We start from the raw sequence: 18,515 nt of genomic DNA on the forward strand, positions 1-18,515 counted from the left end.
TACACCTATATTTTATTATAATGCAAGCATTTTCCAACGGAATAGGAAAGTCCATTTATTGTTTTAGTATTTTATAAGCATATACAGTTAACAGCTGAAACGACTATAGCCTTTTAGAGAACGCTGTTGAAGGTCATGACTAACAGTAATATAGCTGTAATGGTATACCTCATTATCCTCTCGAGTAAACATGTATATAGCCACGTTCCTTAAAGCGGAAATAAGGCTTGCTAAGCGATTAGCCCTGTTTTTTTGATTATGTTTTCAATGTGATGTCATTATAGGAAAGTCTTCACTTTAAATTTCACAACAAAATCTTCCATCACTCCCGCATCAACAGAAATTCTGACCTGATCTGTCATGTTTTAAAATCTAAATGGACAAACGCATTCGTCGGTATCCGTAATCCCATGTAAAGTCTCAAGAACACACCCGTCCTTGAAGTTAATTGAATCTTTCAAGTAATCGTATCCACTTGGGGCAAAAACACGAGCTTGAATCAATATGAAAAGGACAAGGCTGACAAGGTTGCGGTTGATTTCTTGTGACCAAATGACTGTAAACTTTGGACGCACATTTCACATCGAAGCTGCATTTGTAAAATATTAATTCTCTACCCATTTAACGTCGCCCAATGCATAATGTAGTCGATGCATAATTAAAATGGTTGCTATTAGCTGGCTAACATCATAAAGCAAAACGCCTTTTAACCCAGTTGGTCGGATTATTGCCGCGTATTAAAAGATTAATTAATTATTTGAAGTCAAGTATTTATAATGTTTTAAAGTCGATTATTACGTAAATAATGAATAATTGAGTTAATTTCTACAAGCAAATGCTCTACCGCCGACTTCTTTTTCCGTCTTTTACGCTTTGCCTTGGCATTCTTCAACGTGGACGGTTGGCTGGATCTCGAAGAAGCGACATCTTCTTTGGTCGTATCGCTGGTAGTCACCGTGGAAACCGTACCTGAATAATACAACATTGGTTATGAAACGAATTTCTGTATAAAGCAATAGCTGCATGGGAACAGAGTTTTTCAAAAACGGAGATGTCAGCATTTTGAAAGACATGTTCAGCTTTCGACGTTGTTAGTGTGAGTTTTTTGATAAAATGTTTTCTGTGCAAAGTATCTCAACCTCTCGCGCATTGGTATAAATAAGATGCGAGTAACCTGTTTACGCAGGCTTCTCTCCATTTGCTCCACGCTATACCCCTGAGCCTTCGCTATATGAGCGTATAGGTAAAGTCACGTATAGGCTAATGTGCACAGATAGCAGAGTGAGTGCTGTTTTTTACTAAAAAAAATCGGAATTGGTCGTAGTCTTACTTGCTTCGGTCAGAGTCTCTGGAGTTGACGTTACCATGCCGCTGTTAGAAGTTGTCTTGTCAACCGATGGGATTTTAAATTACTGTACATTCATGAACATGACCACAATGTTCAGAATTTAAGAAATATACGAGAGCAGTATGACGGCTAAATTTGAAAAACATATCACTTGGTAAAGATAATTGTTGAAGGTAAAAGTACCAGATGAGCCATCATTAACCAAGTATAGGCCAACAACAATTAAACAGGAGTAGAAGTAGACATTTGGTCAGAAACAATAAATAGAAGTAACGTAAAAGTGTTAAATATGAGCGTAGAATTTAACCTTGCAAAATATATATTTTAATGCAGCCATGATTCTACCCAATGTATGAAATAGCACACGTTTTCTGATAAGGGAACATAAAAACCTTGTAATCCGCCAGTAAATGGGTGGTAACGTACGAAATACTGCCTTTGCATTATTCATTGCACCTTTAGTTGGTCTGTATTAGACAAAAATGGTAAAAACTGCAAATGGATTTTCTGCGGCTGTAGCCTTCACAAGTGTGTTATTAGCAAATAAAAGATAAATGTAACGCGTATAGACGGATTGTCTGCTGTTTGGAAAACCTCAGGCAAACGATGCATAAGTTTAATAATTTGAAATATAAGTTGAATTCGCAAAAAATTGGCGTTGGTTAATAAAAAATGTTCTTTCACGCTCCACTGTTCAGTCAAAGTTTATTACTTCATTTTTCCTGCTCCTGCTGTTAAGCTTATTAGGCTACAATCTCAGCAAACAACGTGCTTCCTTTACCTTAACCTAATTTTTCACATTGGACATATATTTACAAACACACCACAAGTGGTTTATCCTGATACTTTACCTCTTCCACATAAAGACTGACCTCTGTAAAAGAATCAACTTAACTTCTGCATAATTCATGATGGAACAAGCAATATCTCTAAGGGCCGCCAGGGAACTTGCGTCATGTGTTGATAAAACCGCTTACTTTTCCGACGTTGGCTAAGTGATGTTCTACATAATGGACTTTCAATACCGTCTTCTTGACGCAAACATCTAATCTATAACAGCGAAATGTAAAATAAGCTTATTTGCAGTCGTTTTAATTTTTAACATACTGCTTTAACGTATGAAATGTCGTTATAACATCAAGCAAAACTGCCGTAAAAAGGACATATTGCTGAATTTCTATACTTTGAAGCGCATACTAGTACAAATTAATCATTATGCTGTTGGCATTGAATTAGCATCGACTGTCTTACTAAGTTCTTTACTTACTATTTTCTATTTTTACTGTTACTACTACTTTGTCGTTTGCCGCCTTGCTAGGTTCTGCGAAAATATTTTAAAGAAAGAATATTTTTATAGCGATTTGCAAGTGAGGAGTAACCTGAAGAGCGCAAACCCTTTAACTCGTTAAAACCTTTAAACAAGTTGCTAGGGCATTACTCTGCGAATACAACGTGCAAAAAATGTTAATTGCTAAAGTTTGCCCTACATGGATTTCAAATCTATCTACATGTGTAAAACTGTGGTTTTGTCACTAGATGGCATACATCACATATTTGTCGGTTCCCATGTACTGTATAGCCTATATACGTGTATTTAATTTGAGAATTACTCGGCATAACTATGGTGAAATATAAAGATATAGATGTATTTTTCGACGATCTAAACAAAAGCATAAGATACTTCCGAATGAACATTAATCCACAAATATACTGTGTAAATTTCGAGGTCCTAAAACGTTTGATCTGGTGCATTCAGCGTGCATATTTTGCACTTGAGAAACAAATATGTGCTCTTGGGAAAACATTGAAGAAAGACTTAGAACACTACTGCTATATTACTAAAGGAGAAACTACGTTGTTTGTGACTAAAGCGGATAATAAAGTATTGTTGAATTATTTACCATTTTGCGCTTCTTTTGCAATATACGGTTGTAAAGTTGTAAAATGTAAACCGACTGTCTCATAATTTTCTGACAGGTTAAATAAACTACAATGCAAATCTGTAAAAATAACGGCTACAAGAAAAATACGTTGCACTTATATTACTTAAAGTTATGGAAATATTTTTGACCTGTGCTAACGTGTTTATAGATTATACAGCTAACAGATAATACGCTTATACTAAGTCTTATTTTATTCTGTAATCACGTGGTTTCGTTGTTTACTGTGCTTTTTGGTGACAGCAATGAGATATATAACATAAGTGGCGGTTATGGCGATGTAGCTATTGGAGACAAAATATTCAATGTTTGAAATTAAACAACACAAACAACAAAAAATCACCAGCACTGATCGCAACTTCAGTGCGTGATGCGACGACTTGTCATTAAGGGAAGACAACCATGACAATAAATTACCATTGCCGAAAATTCCATGCCGGATCAGACATCCTCTGGATTTGAAAAGTCTACGTCGACCTCTGCAAGCTCAAAAAATCATGGAAGAGTGTTCGCTATACTGGAACAAAACAACGGAAAAAGTGGTCACGAAAAGAGAAAATCGATTTCGAAAGTTGATGTTACCAACAATCAAGGCGTGGTCACAGACAAAGGGTGCACTCCTAGTGGGTAAAAACGCAGCGTTGATGACACATAGCAATGATGACAGCGTTACGCACAGGACAAAATTATCAGATTAAAACAAGTTGTTAAAAGGCATCACATCTCTCGAGACATTTTTTACTGCATCTTGGAAGCAAAGTCGACCAACCCTGTGTGAAAGTTATTTTCCGGCTTGATAACAGAAAGGATTAAAGGACACGACAGCCACATCCCTGGATAAAAGAATATACAAGGTATATACAAGATAAGTTCAGATATCCGAAGAGTTACGTCGATGAAACATGAATCCGTGAAAAATCAATGAAAAGTCGGAGAACCCAATGGACATGAAAAGAAAAAAATCTTACAAACAGTTCTGCTAGTCACTTCATACCATTGCAAACTTTAATGGATTCTGTAAACTGTCAATGCTTTGGCAATATACATTGTTGTTCATCAGTTAAGTCAGCCTAGCAGCACTTTAACGTCAAGTGAAGTGGGTGTTAGTAGGTTCTTCACGACCAACGTTCGAAGTTTGGGTAGCCGAGAATAGCTGATGTTACTGAGAGTGCCCGTACCAGAAAGGGCGCTGAGTATTTCAAGGAAACTTACTCTAGCCGGTCTTGTTCTACGTGCCAGCTAATACAAGATTTTCCCACAAGTCACCAAATGGAGTATGGAAGAATCAAAGACATAGATCCCGCAACCTATATACAACTTGTACCACAGCAGGCCTACACAACAACATCATGAAAACCATCAAGCTACAGAGATTAAGAAGAAAAACGCGCAAGTACCGGAAGAAACTGTGCGAATTCTTGAAAGCCCAACCTACGATAAAACACAAGCCTGAAGCAATCAGCTTACTCATCGCTAGCAGTGGTAAGCTACTGGGTAAATGAGAAATTGCGACACCTTGCGGACCAAAGCATTAAAAATATGCTTACGCAGTGCAGCACTCTTCACTGAAAAGCCGAAATTCGTTGCCTCTACAGGTTGGTGGGAGAAGGAGAAAGAGTAGGACACATCAAAACCTCATGTTGCAGCAAGAATAGAACAACGAAGACACTTATTCACCTTACGGCACAAAAAATGCAGCAATCTGCTTGTCCCAGAGACAAGGGAATAGGCAACTTGCAGCCTGTATGTGAAATTCGACATCGATACATAAACTCAAAAACAATGACGGAAAGTGACAAAGCGAAATTCCTCTGAGATATCGAAATTCGGACGAACCACATAATCGATTATATAGAAGACTGGACATTGTAACGAACGACAAGATCTTGTGACAAGCAATGATCTTCGACATCGCGGTACCAGACAACAGAAACATTCAAAAAATCCAGAAAAAGGTAATCAAATATCCAGATCTGCCACTTGAAGTACCAAGGCGCTGGAACATGAAGGTTTGTATATTTCCATAGCGGTTATCATGTTTGATATTCAACCAAACCAGCCCATGAGGTACAGGAACACCTATCCAGACACAATTGCCGAAAAGCATAATTCAAGCAACTTCTTGAACGCCGAATACCGCGCCACTGAAAGTACACCCACATCCAGAAAATATTTTTTAGATGTCCCAGAGAGCTGGTGGTTTGTCGTTACTAGATAAGATCAAACAAAATCGACAAAAGCTTACAAAAGTAGTGAAGAAAACATCCGCCCAAATAATGAACAATCATAACACTAACAAATAAAAACTACACCTTTTAGATTTGTTTTAGTTTTGAGGAAAATATAAATTATTACTTTAGCTTAACCTGATGAATTTTAATGGTAATAGAAAATACTGGTCAACTTTCATATAAGAAAAATCTAGACATTTTATTTCTCAAAACTTTGGAAATGTATGAAAACCTGTACATTGAAATACTAGCGATTGGACCCTATAACACAATTTTCATAAAAACAATTACCTGGATTTGTACGGTTTGGGTGATGTTTGGTGTTTTCTTCGGGTGTTGTTATTGCTTTAACGATACATGGAGCCGATGGCTCAAAAGCATAAGATTTCTTTCTGCACAAATTAAAATTCCTTGCTTTCAGGGGCGTTTAAATATCCGACTCTATTATAGCAAGGTTACTAAAAAAGTATTATCAAAATATGATTAAAATCTCAGGAAAACAACCGGGAAATGGTATAAGAAAAAATTGATTAAATTTTGAAACAATTTGATCAGAAAAAAGAAAAGAGAAAAAACACTCGTCAACGTGCATAAGAAACAAACAATACTTAAGCAGATTCAATATTGAAAAATATTAATCTAACTACAATGCATGTGTAATGAAGGTTATGATTAAGAATGTTAAGAAGGAAGGCCAAAAAAAGGTTTTAATTTTTTGCTTTAATGACTGAAAAATGGATTGCTTTATGCTTAAAAAAGTAACTTTGTCTAATTTGGCATTTTGCTCAAAAACATGAGTTTTTGAAACATCTTTGCGACATGACCCGGTCTCCCCCCTGTTAAAAACTAAAAAAATAGTATTTGAAAAAGAACGTTTTCAAATATTTCTACACAACGTATAGATAAAGAAAGATCCTATAAAATTTCAATTTATTCCGAAAGAGAAATTAGGTTAGTAGGCTATTAAGTAATCACTACAACTTCACCTATTGTGCATGCAGTATTAATTATATACGAGGTATGTACTTCGTGGAAATTACGAGTGATAAAATGTTACCTTTCAATCTGATCCTTAAAAGTTAATTCAAAATGCTTAACTTGTGGTGTGGGGTGGCAGCTAGCTCGCCGCTTAGCGGTGGTTGTGATGGACAATGAACTTGTGGGCTGATCAACTGTTGACAAGCAGCGCTAAAATTAACCAATCAATTAGCATCAGATCCAAAGGTTTATACAGTAGAAGCTATCAAGCAGGTAAAAACTATGAGCAAATTGCATGTATACACATATATCGTATTAATTACAGTGTAAGCTTAGTTAACAGCCACTCTCTGAAATTGATGCGTTTTCTGCAAAAATATTTTGATTTTTTTGTTTTCTTTTTTTTGTCGTTTTCATTTTTCACTTTTCATTTTTTGCATTTGGTTCCAAAAGGTACGTAGTTATATTAATAACCAAAAGTGATAATTAAAATTAATAAAAGATTTGTCTAACACATCACTACCATATAGGACCATAATTTATGTGCATATGATATAAATACAACTTAAACACAACCTAGATGACATCAAATACAAGGCTCAACTGGTGAAATACAGAACTTTATTTCTGCCAACGTTGCATTGGGGCACGGGCATGCCTTGAAAGTTACCTCAAAATGGGTCAATGAAACGTTGGCAGAAATAAAGTTCTGTATTTCACCAGTTGAGCCTTGTATTTGATGGTATTATGCCTGGTGGCAACCATAGTATACATTATACAACATAGATAAGTTAATAACAGCTTAATGTTACTATTTTGAACCTAATGTCATGTTCAATATTTGCCTATTTTTTGTAAGTTTCATATAGATATGTCAGGTATAACAACAAATGTCAAATTGTATACAATAAAGGTACATTTATCATTTGCACAATTTTTTATGCATAGAAGCTATTACTTGTTTCAATGGTTTCTCCAATTGTACTGAACTGCGTCGTCGTTCAACGAACTTTTGCCGATCATACCTATGGTTGTAAATCGAACTGAACATATGTCCTGAAGCCATTCTTGATATTTTGGTCGTTTTTACAGTTGCTTTTATTGGAAGATGTTACACAAACTTTAACCTTAAAAATCTGCAAAGACCGTTTCAGAACAAATCAAATGCTCATTGTCTACTGCGCTTCCAGCATCAAACGCCTTCAATTGGCAGTTATACGCATTTCGCTGGAGGGAAGCGAAGTTTGTTTATAGAAAGTTCCTCCCTGTTGTTGAACGTAATTTTGCTTTAAAGCATTCGACAATTACAAATGCTCAAATGCACATGAATGCTCAAAACACTGTGAATTTAAACTGCATGGGTTCATTCTGAGTTTGCAGAGACACTTTTAAAGGTAGACAAACGCTGCAAAGACTTACATGTATTGTCAAGAATTTCAATTACATTCTCTGCTTTGTCGCCACATCTCGCTTATTTATCGAAACGTTTGGTTTTTTGTCAACCAAATGTTAAGACTTAATGGAAAAAGATCATGACCTTACTGCTTACGAGCATGAAATTGTTAATGACGTTGTGGAACCTTTTTTTTCTTTTCGAAAATTCCTTGAACAGTCATAATGATGTCACAATTACATTAACGAATGTTTTACGCTTTGTCTAACGCAGGAAAAATTACGCCTGTCGGAGGCCGAAATGGACTTATCGATCTACTAAACATAGAAAAATTTAACAGAGCTGCAGTATGTTAGCTTTCAAGAGAACATTAAATTTGATTATTTATTATTATACAATATCGTGTGGGGCAGAGTATAGAAGCAAAAATGGAACGAGAATTTTGAAAACAGATCAGGTTAACAACAGCATTAAACTACAAAAATTACTTTCGGACTTATGAAAGTATTTTGCATCAATCGACATTTATGATTTTCTTCTTATCATAAATTTAATAAATTTGATTTGATGCATTTACAATACCTTGGAAATGCTACGAAAAACAAGCGTATAAAATGATTTGCTGTAAATGCATTAGGCCTACTCAATAATAAGAGCATAATTTTTGACGGCGCAGGTGACCATGGCATCTTATTTGAAGCCGCACGCCAGTGCAAGCTTGTGAAATAACAACATGTTTATGATTGTCAGATTAGATAGCCTTTGTGGCAGATTTCCGCCGGGTTTTTGAGATGCTAATCGAAGCTATAAATGTTCCGTTTCCTCATATGGATATAACAGCCCTTGTTATAACAAGCGTTGGCAATCTTTAACAAAAACTTATGCTCAGAGCTCCATTCCTCCTTCTCAATAGCCAATTCTCGAACACCCATTGCCATAAAAATGATGCCAGAAAAATGATGAGGGCATCGCTTTCAACACACGAACTGAAGCAAGAAATATCTTTAAGAAAGCTTTGTTTGTTCTTTCCTACGGGATTTAAGTCTTTCTCCAAGCTTCATTTTGTGGAAAAACATACAAAGCTTTCCGTTTGTTTCCACAAAACAAAGTAAAAGCTGGCTCAATGCCATGTAGTAGCTTATACAAATTTCTGAAATCTAAACTTATTTACGAAGATACTGCAGTATAACAGCCGTTAACTCGACACAAAAACCTATGTTGCAGAAAATGTACGTCTTTACTGAAGAATCATAGGCTTGTCCCATACAAAATATGAGACTATGTCCTATACTATAGGCATTGAGCAATCTACAAGTTTCAGAGACATAATCCCGCTACTCAGTAGGTTAAAGATTAGCTTGAACTTGATTTTGATTACGAAAGTGTCGTAAGTTATTTGTTCAACCATTTCAAATCAAAAGTTGAAACGAATTGAAGCGTGACTCTTGTTACGCTAAACTTAAAATCAAAAAATCAGCACAAAAACGGCAGAAATCTTTTACAGTAGATTGAAATAATTCACACCAACATGCAACGAATTGACCTTCCTACCTTCCTGGAAAACAGAAAATGACCGTCCTGTCTTCAACAAGAAATATTTTTTGCGATACCTTAATATGTTAAAACGAAGATTATTGCACTGTAGCCTATGTCTTCTGTGTGGTCGCTTTCCCCTATAGACTTAATAAAGCAAAGTTTCAAATTATTATTGCTACACAAATTTGCTACTTATTATAGCCAAAATGTCGAATCAATACTTCAGTATAGATCTGTCAGTGAAGTTTTTCTTCTGCTATCAAAGGCGTTGAAGAATATGTCATTAACGCAGTGGTGCCCGTAATAAACTTATCGATTGACTGAAAGTATGATATACAAAAGTATATATACAAAAGAATTCACCGCATAGCTATGACCGAACATAGGTAGCATGAGGTCATTATGTAGAGTTTCGAGTCATACTTGTGGGAGCCGTGAAGCCATATTATCATGGGGATCGATGGGCCATAATGCTGTGGGGATCGTGGGGCAATGATATTGTGGGGTTGTTCGGCCATTATGCTGTGGGGCTGTGATGTTTAAAGACTTAGACGTTTGAGGAATGGGTTCGCAAAAATGCGTTCATTGAGTAATGAGATAATGAGTGTACTGATATAGGAATAATATTAATAGGTTGCGTTAAAAGGATGACGTATTATATGGTATTATTATCTGTTAAATGTACTGTATAATATCCAAATGCATGTACATTCAAAACATATCCGATAGAGGGGGAAATGGAGTAGAGTGAATTTCTACAAATTGTATTAAGCGTGCTACGACCAAAGCATGGTATGGAAGGTTTCCAATTTTTTTATTCTCCATACTGTCAAGAATTTCTGATTCTATTCCATCCCGTACTTGAAATCTTCCATTTAACCTTCCAAATTGCTTCCGTTCGTAAACTTGAAACTACAGTAGATTGAAAAAGCATTGAATATGTACTACACGTCTATCGAAAAGATCTAAGTGAAAAGAATTAGATATCAAACCAGTTTAACAGTTTGAAAATATTAGATGTGATTCTTTATTCGCAAGCAAACGATAAACATTTCAATTAGTATCAAAACAACATAACGTTTAAGTTGTTTCATTTCCATAGCATCATAGAGTGTACTACAGTATAGGCATGAACGTTTTAGGATTTTTGCTTTAAAACATAAAATTATAGTGTAATAAAAATTCAAAAAATAAATCAAGTCAATAACCTTGACCACGAAAGCAATATGCAAGATGTAACTTTCGTTCCATTCTATTTGGCCCATTTTCCATTTCATATTTAAAATTTTCCATATTCCATACCAATATGGATAATTTTTTCTTCCATTCCATACCATACTCATACTATGCCCTGGTAACTATACTTACTATCTGAGGTAGCCAGTAGTCTTTTAATCAGATTGGAAAGATTGGCAACTGATTCAATTGTACTCTAGGCATGTAATAGTCAAATAGTGTCATTCATAACCTGAGGAATGTACAGTGTTCTGAGTAAAATACTTTCAAATTTACTATAATCGGGGGATAAACGGTATAAGAATGCTGTAGTTATGTTTAAGTACGCTGTAGCAAGACATAAGTGGCTGTAATCACTGTATGTATCGAAGCAAAGTCGCGGCTTATGTGAGGATAGGGACGTATTTGTATTAATACCTCCAACAAAGATGGCTGAGTCAAATATAGCAGCTATTAATGAGATCAGTCACTGAATTATGTATGTTATACTATGTTAGAACTGTATAAATTCTTTATTCGCTACACACTGCTTCTAACGTCGCTGCAGAATTGAACGGATAAAAGCTGTCAATCCTAATGCATTATGCAGCACTGATTCAATTGTATCCTACCGCGTGTGCCTTACAGTATCAACATCTGTTGAATGTGTACAAATATCCTTGTGTTGAAATTCTGTAAACTCAATTATGGTTTGTTCAATATACGTACTTTTTTTGGAATATCGAAACGTGTTGCAATTACTATATTGCATAGATACGCAAACAGCATTATAACGTGTTACAATTGAATACAATATACTGTAGTAACTGTACAATGACTAACACGTGTATAGAACATCGGTTGTAAAAAATAACTTTATCAAAAATACGGAAAGACCAATATTGAAAGAACTGGATTGCACACAACAAAAATGGAGCACTGCTGAAAACGTAAAACTCGCACTGTTTTACTCGTTAACTATTTTAATCACGTGCTATCTACGTCACCGGTGTCCCTTCGGAGTTAGAAGTGCCGTGTAGGAAATGTATCAAAACAAGCACAAAGCTTGCCGCAAGTGAAAATGCACTACTTGCAAAAAAAGGTACGTTATAACTTCCAATAATATCCACCCATATGCCGATCAGGGGTGGTGTGGCGAGTGAAAATGCGCCGACTACAAATGAACGAAACCCTAACGTAGAAGGAAGCTTATCAGCCCCAAAAAGATCAGCCAGAACAGTGATAGGCAGTGCACCGCAGAAGCCAATGCACGCAGCGTACGCTACTGTTACCGCTACCACTTCGCTGTACCCTCGTGTAAAAGGCAATAGCAAAGTAGTCACCGCTTGAACTGCCATCGATACGTAGAGTACAACGCACCGATTCACCCGAACTCGCCCGACCTTTTCTATACTTGTTAGATAGCCCACTGCTGGTCGTAATAGAATGTCAACTAGGCCCATTATTGACGTAAGCCCAGCCGCTTGGTAATTACTTATACCAAGTGACTGTGCAAAGCGCACCAGATAAACGCTTACGCAAACCATACTCGCCATATGTAGACCACATGCTATGCAGTACGCTGGAAATATTACGGTTCGTAACAATTCGATATTCAGCAGTTTTCTAGATTTACTACGCAATACAACATCCCTTTGCGTTGAAAGAATCTTTATGAGATAAACGAATAAAAGACTATTTAAAACTATACCCCCCAGCAATAACACGGATCCACGCCAACCATAAGAATCAATCCATAATTGCACAAGAAGTCCTAGTGGAATAGCTGACATTGCACTTCCAAGGCTTACAATGTTGTTTACGAGAGGTCGTTTGTCCACAAATACTTGGCCAATAAGAGCATAGACCGGAGTTAACACCAGACATGAACCAAAACCTATAACAGAATGATCTTGTTTACCACAAATTGACGCAGCCTGCGTAAACACCGCAATTCACTGAAAGTAAATAGGATAGGCGATTCATGATGACGCTTATAAAGTGGCACGAAGCACAAAGTCTAACAACATACAGTAATTACCTATAAAAATGCCCAAGGTTATATAAACCACTTCTATTGAGGGGGACAAACATGCAACCGTCGTACCAGCTGAAGCGATGAGTCCACCTAAAAGAGCTGTTCGCTTGAAACCAAACCGGTTGCTCAAAACAGACGCAATGGGACCTGTTGGGCATCATTTAAAATTGTTAAATGAATGTTTCAAGATAAGCTGTTGCGTGTCAGTTGGACATTGCCATTTCCTATTACTGTCGCACTTTGTATCAGGCATGTTCTTGTCTTTTGTAAGGACATTGTGCAATATTACAAAATCATATTACGCTTGTAGGTAGTAAAACACAAACAGCAGAACCTTACCACAGAAAAAATACATTCCGTAGATTAATGATGTGACGAGAGAAGCTTCCTTTGCAGTAGCATTCAAATCCAACTGGAAAGGAAGAAAAAACACTCCAGTGCATTTCATTGGTCCCATTGTCACTGCATTTGCCGCAAATGCAAAGACTACAATCCAAGCTTTCACAGAATCAAAAGCCATATTTAAAAATAGCTCGTATTACAAAAATAAATAAGCCTAATAATCAGACAGCAACCTCCTCAATCGTTAAAACAGCGCGTAACTTCTTTGTTAAACATTTCAGTTTTCTACGAAGAAACTGCAGATGTACGCAATATGGTGGTTACAGAACGAATGTTCAGTGAAGCATGACACCCGGCAAAAAGGAAATTGTTGAACGCTGTCCTAATTCTATTGGATAAAATCGTACGTTCGAAATTTTTTTCAGAGTTTCTGGTTACCCTAACTTAAACGTTGTTGCATGGTAATCTAAACCTACTCTTAACCTTCCTTCTAATGTAACTCTAACTTAAAATATACCCTGGTTAACTAAATAAACTTTTTACGTACTTATTCTCCTAACCCAGAGGTTCCCAAGCTGGGGTACCCCCAGTGGTACATTTAAACTTTTCATCTGGTACATTAGGTATGAGAGATATTTTTATTTAACTTCTTTATTTGTGACTGTAATTGACTGAATTTGGATGTGATATATTTCCTACATATTCTCACAGTCTTCGATAAATATCTTTCCGAGGCTGGGCTAGCTATTAGTCTACTACTGGAAATGCGCTGTTTTACCTTTGGGTAATGCACTTTTCATGTGCTAATTATTAACTCTGCCTGGTGATGTGGCGATTGAACTCGTCTGTCAGTCGCTATAGTAGTAGTTAGTTATAACGAAAGTGATGTGACCAACTCATACTGCAATGGGTGTAATAAGCTATGCATTTTATATATATTTAAACAGAGTAGACCCTGCGTTTCTGGTACCTTCCACAGCTGTAATGGCAGACGAGTTGCTACAGCGGCTTCAACATTTTCTACGAATCAAAATGTACGATTCTAATATGATTCAAAATTAAACTACCGCTCCTACACATTTGCCTGTGCCACTTACTTTCGCTTTAAATAATTTTAATAAGGGATGGTTCATCGCAAATAAGAAGGTTGAGTCAATTAAATCCTTCGAATCTGTTGTTGACTTGATGGACATGACGTCAAACAACGTAAGGTAACACAACAATGTACTTGTATTTTTCTTTTCCGTTAGTTATCTGAGCAAGCTAATTTAATGCTGCTGCAAGCAATTTTCGATCTAGGTGAAACATTGTGCTTGTACAGTAAACATTTTTGCACTTATCGGTAATTCAAAACTTATAGCTCGTTGATATATATTTCCTCGCTTATCACTTGGCGCATATCTGTTGATCCGCGGCTGCCCTGGCTGCTGTTCGAAACAATTTATCGAATGCAGAAAGCAAAACGTTTTTTGAAAATTAAGTTTTCTTAATGACAATGAACCGCCTCGAGAAAAATCTCTGACCGTGTTCACATTTGGTTATGACATTGCAATGCAATTAAAAAGTAAGTAATAAGTTAACATTTATATAATTGTCATTTTCCTCAATTTTAAATCTTTATAAATTTGTCTGAAACATTTATGGATTTATAATATTTATAAATGCATTTCAAAGAAGTTTTTTAATTTACAGTGTTGAAAACTGGATAACTTAAGTCTCTTTATATAAAATTTCGAACAACTCAAACTCAAACTAATTTAAATTTAACTCGTCCGGGCAAAAAGCCTGTTTAGCAATAGTAGGCTAATATATGTGTCACCAAGTCTGAATAACTAAAAGATCGCTTAACAAGGAAACATCATGCAGACCCTACAGTCCAATAAAGAAACATCATCATGTCCACATAATTCAAAAACAATTGCGTTACAATCGTTTTTAAATTTGAAATTTTGCTTCGATTTTAAGAAATTTTATTAACTGCGTACGTTTTATATCAAAAACAACACTCAAAAGACTAAGCTCAATCGTAAAACATTTCAGTTTCGGTTGTCACCCATTTCGACGCTGCGCTATGACTTTAGGGTCGGGAGGCTTAAGAATAATCCCTGACCTTCCAGCCATATCTGGTTGCTCTCCAGGTGCCAGCGAAAACGTAAACCTTCTGAATAACAACACAGTCATGATGCAGAGTTCCATATATGCCAACTGCTGGCCTAAACAGCCTCTCGGACCTACACCAAACACCATCCAATCAGATGATTTTACAAAATTTCCGCCATCATCCAAATGCCTCTCTGGCAGAAATGTTTCAGGGTCAGGCCATTTTGTTTCGTCATGATGAATAGCCCAAATATTTGTGAGTATAATTGCTCCCTTTGGAATGCAGTATCCAAGCAACTTGGCATCGCGTGATGCTTTGTGTGGAAGTGATAGTGGCACGATCGGTCGGATTCTAGATGTTTCCTATAGAAACAAGGCTTTGACTGAAATAAATTACAGCTTTATGACGCTTTCTTTGACTCTAATCTTACCTCAAGATACGTGACTTAGTTCTTTTGCCACATTACAGTATTTCAGGTTATGTAAGTAATAGCATAGCTTGTATGGCAGCAATAAAATAGCCCAGACTTAATCATTTATAAACAACACATACTTGTATTATGGCTCGAAGATAAGGTAGTTGTCTCATCTTCGACATTGCTGGCACTCCATCTGTGCCAAAGACACTGTCAATTTCATTTTGCAGTTTCACTTGTACCTCAGGGTACTTGCAAAGATAAATAATAAGCCAGGCCACAGCATTTGCTGTTGTATCAGTGCCGGCCAAAAAAAGATCACGAACAAGTGATTTAAGCTGATTCAGGTGAAACGATGAATAGCGCTCCCAATCGCTGGATATTTCCTCATCGTCTTCAACACTAGGCTTGATGCTGATTTCCTCTTCACTCTTTGTTGCTTCAAAGCAAAAACTTTCAGCAACGTTTAAATTATTCTAATTAAAAATAAATTTTTTTTGTAGTATACTTTCTAAGTCATACTTCGTTAGTGGATAAATGTTAAGAAGCTTTTCATGAAGTTTAACTTTTTAAAAACAGTGCAACCACTGATATGCTCACCATCATTGTGCAAAGCACGTTTATTCATTTCGTTTAAAAAATGATCTATGAAATCACGTGGGTTGTCAAGATCCAGAGTTTCCTGGTGCCTTTTAATTTCTTCTCTTATTTCATCATGTAAGCTTTCACGCAGCTTCATACCTGACTTATATGTGGAGCTAAAAGGTGGTATCTTCCTCAGGAAGGGAGCCATCGCCATGAATGTTAAACGTATTTCATGAACTCTATTTTCACCATCTTTTTCCGAAACAGAGCGTTGAAAATATTCACATTCCTCGGTTACATCTCGATTGAACACCATGCAGCTAATTATCTTGCTGGTGGTAGTATGCATAAATCTGGTGAGCGTGAAAGGCTCCGACCGTCCGGATTCATCACAGAGCGAGTCGATTTCGTCACAAAGCTTGTCTACTGCATCAATGATTTTGGGTTCTAGATTTCGACGACCCATTCCAAGATCACGAAGCGTATTTAAACAGAAACGTCGCTGTTCTTTATGGAAGTCGGTTCGATTTATGTTAACCACACCAAAACCGTCAGATATCATTGGCAATGACTGGTCAACTCTGTCGTTAAAACAGTCGTTCTTCACAAAAGCTTCATAAGCGACTTCTGAACTTCCGATTACAACAACGTCAAAAGGTCCCACTTTTATACCATAAAGAGGGCCATAAATTTTACCCCATTGTGAAAATATTTGTTCCATATATTTTCCTAATGAAAAAATTACTCCGAGCAATGGAAGACCTCTTTTCCCGGGAAGACTGTTTGAACCCCTCTTGTACCAATAATGATAGATGATGAAGCAGATTATACCCACCAGCAGTGAAGAAACCAAATAAGAATTAAACAGAATATGACTTTCAAACATTATGTTACAGGGCAATATGGTGTTGTTAAGTATTACATTTCTACTGAAACAAAACAGTTTTTTCCAAAGAAACATTGATGAATTACAATTGTGCCAGTGTGCTACAAATGAAATAGCCTACACTCATAAATCGATAAAGCACATGTTCACTTACATAGGTGTACTGAAGCAAGACAACAAATACATTTTACACTGTTTCAAGTGTAGCAGTAAGCTATACGAAAAGCGATAGCTAAAGCTGCCTTTGCGCATAACCAAGCTGTGAGACATTTAGAGACTGCTATTAAAGCAGAAAAGTAAAATTAGTTAAAGCATGGTTGACATATGTTCCAAAACGTTTTTCATTTCAAACTTGGCCTAACTTAAACTTCTATATAAATAACCCAAAGCACATTTCTGTGAAATGTAAATACGGTCATACAGAACTAAACCTACTGGTCCTACATTTTCGCATACTGAAACCTGAATGCTTTCAGCACATACGATTCAGTAGGCCTACTTGTTATTCATGCAAAACTGGCCCTAAGTTTATTTACTGTTCAGTAGAGCCTTACTATTACTAGTTTTTGTACTGGTGAGTAAGTAACGGCAAAGCAGTGAGACTGACAGTCTGCTTTGTAATCATAAAAGTCACGTTCTTTCGCAATTTCTCGCTTGAGCAAACTTGGGCAATTGCAGTATGCAATTAGCTTCGCGACCATGTGAGCCTGCTACGTGTTATTAGTTATTACGTAGGCTACTGCACTTGATAAATCGTACGTAGATAACCCTGGTGACTGGCGAAACGCGTGAACGCACACATTACCTCATTAGTAAAGAGTCATTACCTAGTCATATCGCCGCTTCACTAGCGCCTAGTGCCAGGGGTGGGCAAACTTGTTCAATGAAAGAGTCACTTGCGGAAAACTACAAACACCATCAAGCCGCAAAATAAGTAACGTTAATACAAATACGGTAAACAATGCATGGATAATAAACAATAATGGATATTACTATTCAGCTCGATGAGCCACAAAAAACATATCGGCCAGCCACAGCTTGCCCACCTTTGGACCAGTCTGTCCGCATTTCTATGCGATCAGTTTTAGTTTGCCAAATGGAAAGCCTACTATATGAAATTACACTTAAAGTAACTTCGCCTATTCATGAAATGTTTCTTGGCTGTTTGATGACTCTTGCCGGTTTTGATATATGACAAACCTGTGATATAGAAACAAGTTTTGATTTCAGTTAATTAAGTACAATTAAATCAAGCCACTAATAACGTTATTTTAAGAGGGCATGGTCGAAGCAAGCTTATCCGTAATATACGTTGCGCAGCTATCACAGAGCAAATTCAGTTTTGTCAATATAGCTTGTGTGAATAAGACTGCCATCAAAGAGTGCATGGCAGAATGTTGAAGTTGCAAAGAAAAAACAACAGCAAAGTAACGGAGCATGTTGGTATCACATCGTAACAAGGCGATGGCTTATCTTTTGTGTGATTTATTTAGTTGATAAGTAGTCA

General features: G+C 36.6%; 3 protein-coding genes across 3 annotated transcripts; all 3 read right to left on the bottom strand.

Annotated features, from left to right (window-relative positions):
• Window positions 1–365: 365 nt before the first annotated feature.
• Window positions 366–7,578, bottom strand: LOC143448743 (uncharacterized). Its single transcript, XM_076948599.1, has 5 exons — window positions 7,456–7,578; window positions 6,577–6,707; window positions 5,811–5,911; window positions 845–969; window positions 366–563 (listed from the first exon to the last, which is right to left on the bottom strand). The coding sequence occupies exons 1-5, from the start codon at window positions 7,561–7,563 to the stop codon at window positions 366–368; spliced, it is 663 nt and encodes a 220-aa protein (XP_076804714.1). The 5' UTR covers window positions 7,564–7,578.
• A 3,763-nt stretch (window positions 7,579–11,341) lies between these two features.
• Window positions 11,342–14,180, bottom strand: LOC143450642 (monocarboxylate transporter 6-like). The gene is made up of 3 exons (XM_076951273.1): window positions 13,019–14,180; window positions 12,683–12,826; window positions 11,342–12,538 (listed from the first exon to the last, which is right to left on the bottom strand). The coding sequence occupies exons 1-3, from the start codon at window positions 13,197–13,199 to the stop codon at window positions 11,640–11,642; spliced, it is 1,224 nt and encodes a 407-aa protein (XP_076807388.1). The 5' UTR covers window positions 13,200–14,180; the 3' UTR covers window positions 11,342–11,639.
• Window positions 14,181–14,524: 344 nt separating this feature from the next.
• LOC143450473 (cytochrome P450 2U1-like) lies at window positions 14,525–17,725 on the bottom strand. The gene is made up of 3 exons (XM_076951036.1): window positions 16,138–17,725; window positions 15,675–15,976; window positions 14,525–15,484 (listed from the first exon to the last, which is right to left on the bottom strand). Exons 1-3 carry the CDS (start codon window positions 17,081–17,083, stop codon window positions 15,071–15,073), a joined length of 1,662 nt encoding a protein of 553 aa, XP_076807151.1. The 5' UTR covers window positions 17,084–17,725; the 3' UTR covers window positions 14,525–15,070.
• Between the last annotated feature and the right edge of the window lie 790 nt (window positions 17,726–18,515).

Source organism: Clavelina lepadiformis, chromosome 3, assembly GCF_947623445.1.
Source record: "Clavelina lepadiformis chromosome 3, kaClaLepa1.1, whole genome shotgun sequence".
Lineage (NCBI taxonomy): Eukaryota > Metazoa > Chordata > Ascidiacea > Aplousobranchia > Clavelinidae > Clavelina > Clavelina lepadiformis.